General features: G+C 33.8%; 1 protein-coding gene across 2 annotated transcripts; it reads right to left on the reverse strand.

The window, feature by feature from the left end:
• Positions 1–1,213: 1,213 nt before the first annotated feature.
• LOC105558657 lies at positions 1,214–5,795 on the reverse strand. Of its 2 annotated transcripts, none has more exons than XM_012006460.1 (5): positions 5,402–5,795; positions 4,239–4,378; positions 4,025–4,166; positions 2,409–2,530; positions 1,214–1,869 (listed from the first exon to the last, which is right to left on the reverse strand). In XM_012006460.1, exons 1-5 carry the CDS (start codon positions 5,538–5,540, stop codon positions 1,444–1,446), a joined length of 969 nt encoding a protein of 322 aa, XP_011861850.1. In that variant the 5' UTR covers positions 5,541–5,795; the 3' UTR covers positions 1,214–1,443. The 2 variants fall into 2 exon arrangements, with proteins under 2 accessions (XP_011861850.1, XP_011861851.1); XM_012006461.1 differs by having other exon boundaries at positions 5,432–5,794.
• Positions 5,796–7,046: the final 1,251 nt, after the last annotated feature.

Genomic DNA, 7,046 nt, shown 5'->3' on the forward strand with positions numbered 1-7,046 from the left:
CCTTAAGCCGTAAGAAATTAACCAATCACAGACATTTATTCCCCTCACTTTCACCTGCGATTGGTTAATTTCTTACGGCTTAAGGCTTACAGTTTACTTAAAGCAAGATTGTGGACCAGGGGCCCGATTCTTGAATTCATTCGAAGAAGAAACGTATACGAAAATTCTGCTCTGACAGAAAAGTTGAAAGTCGATTGGTTAAAGCCATGCGAATAGCCAACCAACTTGCAACTTTTCTGTAAGAGCATAATTCTCGCATACGTTTCTCCTTCGAATAAATTCAAGAATCGAGCCCCTGGGGTTATGCAATAAGACATAGGCAGTAAACGAATTGACCAATCATAGTCGAGAATATAATATGGCTGTCATAATTCTAGACTATGATTGGTCAATTCGTTTACTGCTTACGTCTTATTGCTTAAGGCCATTTATGTGCCACGGCTCTAAACTTCTCGTACGATAAAGGCCCAAACACAATGCCAGGCAACAGGCAATAGGAATAGGGAATAGAATTTTTGACGCGTTGGATTCGTCAGAAGTTTTCTTTCAACCAACCCAACGCGTCAGAAATTCTATTCCCTGTTCCTATTGCCTGCTGCCAAAGCGATCAATACGGCGGTTATGCAAAGAGCCGCGCGTTATTCAAATGGGATTGTTGGCCTTGTTTCACGTTTACAATATGTGAAATTGTGATTGCGTGTAAGTTTTAATATAGACTACAAATAATATAATCAGTAAGCAAAAATCCGAATGGTACGTTACAATAATTTTCTAATTTTATAAGAATTAATAGGACAATTTTCAAACTTCCTGATATAGAGCACTTGCAAATTGCGAGCCACATAACTGAATCGTCACAAACATGGAACATTAAATTTGACTTACTATAAAAGAATATGTATATATATTTTATATTTAAGACTTAAAATCTTAGACATCTCTTGTAAGACGTTTTTAAGACGTCGTTTAGACATGCATGTTGTCTGGGGTCGCTTAACTTTAATCTTAGTTTAATTCATGTTTGTCTCTTTCTAGAGCAACAGTTGGAAAGAGACAAAGAATTAAGCTAAGCTCAAAGTTAAGCGACGTTGGTGAAACTGGGCCTTAGACTACCTGATTCATCTATTGTAAATGTTTCCCATTTGCAAAGTATTATAATTTCGACATTTTTATATTAGAAGTTTTATCTTATTTTCTGCTTAAGAATACATTATTAAAATTTCAATAGATTTGTGGCATACCTTGTATTTAAACACACGAGTCATATACATATGTATCCATATATATGTATATTTTTAATAATTACACACCACACGTATACACACATACATACATATGTATATGTATATGTATACATATATGTATATGTACTTACGTATATCAAGTGTTTTAAATCCAGTACCTTCAATAAAATTGCATTTTCCTTGAAAACATACGATTCTTTTAAAGAACTTCGTAACACAATATTTCCGCGAGTTTATCTTCGTAGTAAGGTAAGAAAGAGAATTCATCAGAATGTGGTTTCTTAAAAGGTTTCAACCACTTGTCTACTGAGATGTCAATTGATAAAGTTTTAAAAGTCTCATCGACTGACGGACGAGTGATGAGCAGTGTTCCCGGTTTTATCGCAGCTTTCAAAAATTTCCACACATCAATCTGTACATTTCTGGGCAAATAAAATTCAAACGAATTATTAATGACAATAACGTCGCTTTCTTTGATCGTCTCTGGAACCTCTTCTATCCTCTTGTGCAAAATAGATATACGATCGTTCATTTTGTATTTATATATAATCTCATTTTGGAGGTTGCAGAATTCCTCGTTCATTTCAACACCGATAATTTTTCCAGCGTCCGTATATACATACGCCTGTGAAACAAAAGTGTTACAATTTTCAGTAAATTATTGTAAATGAAAATTTTCTTATTGCCTATTCAGTGATATATTAGTTTATTAATAAAGTTACAGGTTACAGATGCAATATGTAAATGTAATACTCAAATGACCAGTATACTCAAGCAATGTAAGGAAATAAAATGCCAGCAACTGATGCTAGCTTTTCGCTAGGAATAAGAATTCAATGTTTGAGAGTGATTTAATTACAACTAGCATAATGTTAACATATTGTCGTAGTTGAATACACAGCTAAAAAGAGAACACATCGAATAGGCATACTGTTAACAAAGAGTTAGTATACATTGTTTATAATTTTTTAACAGATATAAACATGTTATATCTATCACATCTGGCCAGGCACTTCATGCTAGCATAATGTTTGGATCATGCAAATGTTTCCGACATCAAATATTAGCAAACAACAGCACAATAGATGACGTAGATGCATAGCAAGATGCTAACTTGTGCTCACACTGGCTATCTGGGTATGTACATTTCTAATTAATCCTTACCCCATAAAGAACTGGGCCCAATCTCGATCCTATATCAAGTACAGTTTTGTTTTTCAAACTAGGCAGTAGAACTTTAAATATAAAAACTAATCCTTCGTGTGACATGGAGTGCGATAACAAAACTAAAATTATAAATATACATGTTACGCTCACGTAATATACAACAAGGAATAAGGGAAAAAAGTAATTGTACAAAGGAGTATCAATATTTATCCGCATTTTTTTTTATAACATTGTTCATGTTGCAGTTGCTTCTCTTGGATGTCTTGACGCATAAAATATTTAGGGTCTATCCAGACAAATTTGCGTAGCGCATAAACGTGTGCACAAGGAATCTGATTGAGTATCATAAATGCACGCATAATGAAACAGACCAATCAATTTCTTTATGTGTATAGAAATTTGTCAAGATAGACCCTTATGGTCACATTGTTAAAAATTTATTTTTTGCAAATTTGTTTGCCTATTGTTTTCCTTGGGTAAAAAAATTCAATCACAAATTCGTCAATGAAATTTTTAACTTTTTACGAGCTAGAGGAGAAAAATCATGATCAAGCCCCGAGACCAATGATCTATTTTTTAGGGCTGCAAGTGTACTAAGAATTAAATCTTAAATAAGAAGAAAAAGATAATTTCAAATTCATAGATTTTAGATTATCCACCATGTAACTCTAAAGGCTGGTTTATGCAAGGCCGTAACCGTTAACTTATGCCGAAATCGGTAAAAATTATCCAATCACCGTTAAAAGTGAAGAGAATAGTTGACTGTGATCTATTTTTTACTTAGGGTTTACTTTACTTCTTCAGACTACCACTTGTTTTCCTACATTAACATGTACAAGACGCAATGCATGCATGAAACTGACACAGCAACCATAAGACATTTTTTCTGAGGAATAACATAACTTGGAAAGACATAAACTTGGAATTTACACCCGCAAGTAGAATTTTCAACGTAACAAGTGTGTTAAAAAGCAAGGAGACTATATTAAAAAATAATGTGTCTTTAAGTTCTTTGCTGTAGTTGTAATAAATTTTAGCAGGGTTAAGTAGTGTCTAGTTAAAGAGATATTATAAAAGTTAAGTTAAAAACCAATGATATACAATTTTAACGACCTACACTGGCCAATGTTTTTATTTTAAAAGCAAAACACGTTATAGCGTTTGATCCCAGATTTGGATCCTTATCAAGTAATCGGTTACAAGTTTGTTAACGATCACATATTAATTGTTTGGTCAATACCACTATGACAGTAAGATGTTAGTCAAAAATAAAAAATTGGAATTGCATCGTGGAAGTGCAATGGGACGGCTCTTAAATCCCTGCTGCACTTTTCGATTTTTAAAAAAATTTATAACTCGAAAACTACGGGGCATTGGACAAAACGCTAAGATACGTATACTTCTTTTGACCTCTAGAATCGCCAAAAAAATTGGCATCCCGATTCTCCATGTACTAGGTGTAGTGTCCCCTTGCAAGGTAAATTTTCAAGGCTGTTAACTTTAACTTATTGTTAAAAAAAGATAAACAATTCAGGCAACCTTGAATTTTAGAAATAAAATGCGCATAAATATTTACTCACAAATGCACGTAAACATTTAAATTTATTACTTACTCAATGGTTTTATACTTCTAGATCCACAATCAGTACAATAATACCTTTGTAATTGATTATTATCTACAAGTTCGTCAATATCTTCATCGCTATAAAGAAACTCATCCATGTGCAATGTAATATTGGGATCACAATCTGAATTCTAGAAGAAAAAATTTAACGTCATTTATCGGAGAATTAAACAATTATTTCTTTTACTTGTGACAATACATACCTCTCCTGTTAAGGGAGCTGTAATATTTTCAGATGTTAATATAGCATTAAATGGAACTTTCTGTTTAATATCAGAGACAATAGAATTTAAAATAAATATTGGTTCCTCCATTATTTTTTTATTGCCGCCTGCATCATCTTCTATTAACAAATTATTCAAATGGGAAAAGAATTAATTTATATTGATATTTTATTAAACAGAGAATTAATGTATTAAGTGAAACAGAATAGTCCTATATTATGAGTTAGGCTCCTAATATGAAACAGAGGGTTTTCAACAATAAAATTTCCACTAAACAATTTCATTCCAAGAACAAATTTATGGTGGAACCAACAGATGACGCCTATTGATTTAGCAGAAACTCTATCTTATATTAGGAGAATATATATATCATATAGGAGCATATATATACCATCCACATAATCCTCAATAAATTAGAATGTAAATTGGATTAATTAGATTAGTTTGATTTATCATTTGCAGCATTTTGTCCTAAAACATTCGTACATCTTCATTTACGTAATAAGTAAAGAAATTGAATGGAAATTAACAGTAGAGAGAATCATTAATCATTATTTAATACTATATTAGTATTAAATCATGTTTATTCATTTTATTTTATAAGAAAATATAACAAATTTGCATACAAGGTGACAAATAGTATATCAAGGTATACGAAATGACAAATAAGCAAAGTTGGGAAGTGACTCGTTACTTGTAACAAAGTCACAGTTAGTTTTTTGTTTTTTGGTAACTCTAACTTAACTTTGTTGCTTTCTCTTTACCCGTAACTGTAACTTAACTTGGTTACATTTTTTTTATAACTAGTAACCAATGTAACAGTTACATTAATAGTTACTTTATATATTTTTTAAACCTTCATAGATTGTATTGGGCCTTACATTTGCGTCTAAACGCCTTTATTGACGTTTTATAATTCAAATGCAGATTTGATATTTTTACTTTTATTGCAAGAAAGTAACGATGCAAAGTAAAGATTCGTTACTTTTTGAGTACTTTTGAGAACTGTAACGCGTTACTTTTCAATAACGTGTGATGTGTAACTGTAGCTAGTTACATATTTAACAAAAAATACTGTAACTAGATATTTTTATAAAGTAACATTCCAATCCTGCAAATAAGTATATCAAAGTATAACGAACCTGAATCATTATAAACCAGAGACGACTTACGTTTCCATTCTTCTATAATAAATGCCAAAAATTTTTGTTGATCAAATCTATTTAACGATAGCATCAGCTCAACAAAACTTTGCTTTGCTTCGTTTAAACTGATCGGCATTTCCGCGCTTATTTTTGTCTCACAAAAATCCTTTTGTCAATATATTCGTAATGTAAAATTTTTACTATGGTAATAACTTAAACCAAATATATTTGTAAGCCTATACAAATTTCCTCGAATCTTATTCAAGTTATTCCACACTTAAAATACGTGATACACTCTTATAGGTTATGTGGCGTTCAATAACATTTAACTAACCTAACCTAACCCTAACCTCACAGCCTTTTATATACTGACTAAAGGCATTTACACAATGCTCAGCGATAACCATTGAACCACAGTATAACCAGAGGAGCGATCGCGTGCACGATCGAATTCGATCGGTCGACTTCTCATACGTCTCTACTCTACAGGTTTCATGGTTCATGCTTATTTATTATAGGATAGTTTCCCTCAGACCATAGATTGATCATGTACGAAGAGTGGTATCGGATGGCATATTCCTTCTCGAATTCGAATTCGATCGGTGCACGCGATCGCTCCCCAGTAGTGGCACTCGCTCTTTTGTTTCACGTTCGCGCCGATCCGTACTGCGCATCCGACATGTTTTTATTCTGACCAATCACAGGATTTTTGTACGTGTGTTAGTGCAAAGTCGGTGTGACATTGAAAAATTCGCAGTATTGACGAATAATGGGTAAATACTTTTATACGTTGGAGCAAGTAATTACATTAATTACTTTTATTAGAACATTTTTTTTCATATGCCATTTCCATTTACAATAAATAATGTATGCCAGTTCGTATGTGCCTTTCCTGGATACGATCCTGAAAAGGGCCCAGGCACTTTTAGTCGTTGATACACTGTTGGCGCGAATAAAAACATGGCGGAAAATTGAGAACGCCCCAGTGAACTCTATACATACTGGAATGAGTGATCTATAGTTCTGGCTGTAGCCGAGAGAGAGGTGCGTTGGGTGAATCCTTGTCTCCTTCTAGTACTACCTGATTGGATAATCGCACATAAATGACGCCCTTCTTCTCGTCATTTATATGCAACTATCCAATCAGGTAGTACTAGAAGGAGACAAGGATTCACCCAAACGCACCTCTCTCTCGGCAACAGTCAGAACAATAGATCACTCATTCCAGTATGTATAGAGTTCACTGGAACGCCCAGATCAAAGGTGCCGACAGAGAGTGCAACTACTGGTTATACTGTGATTGAACTATGCGATAAGGGTGCTTTCACATGGAGCGTAACTTGCGTAAGGCTGAAATCACATGGTGCAGAATAGAGCTGCGGAATAGAACGTGCGTCATAGAAGCAACCAATCAGAGCCAGACATTTCCGTCACTCGTTGATACGGCAAAGCTCTGATTGCCTGTTTCTATGGATGTGTTCGAAAATGGATTTAGTTACTGCCAGTGAAAACAGTATAGTTGGTAGCAATGAAAATTACTGGTGCTGCGTTTTTCGCACGCCAGTAAAGTCAGTAAGGCTGGGTCTACATTGGATGTCGTAAGTCGAATAATGAACTGTGATTGGTCAATTCCTTCCGACAC

Source organism: Vollenhovia emeryi, unplaced genomic scaffold (assembly GCF_000949405.1).
Source record: "Vollenhovia emeryi isolate VEMERY1.0 unplaced genomic scaffold, V.emery_V1.0 DF939324.1, whole genome shotgun sequence".
NCBI lineage: Eukaryota > Metazoa > Arthropoda > Insecta > Hymenoptera > Formicidae > Vollenhovia > Vollenhovia emeryi.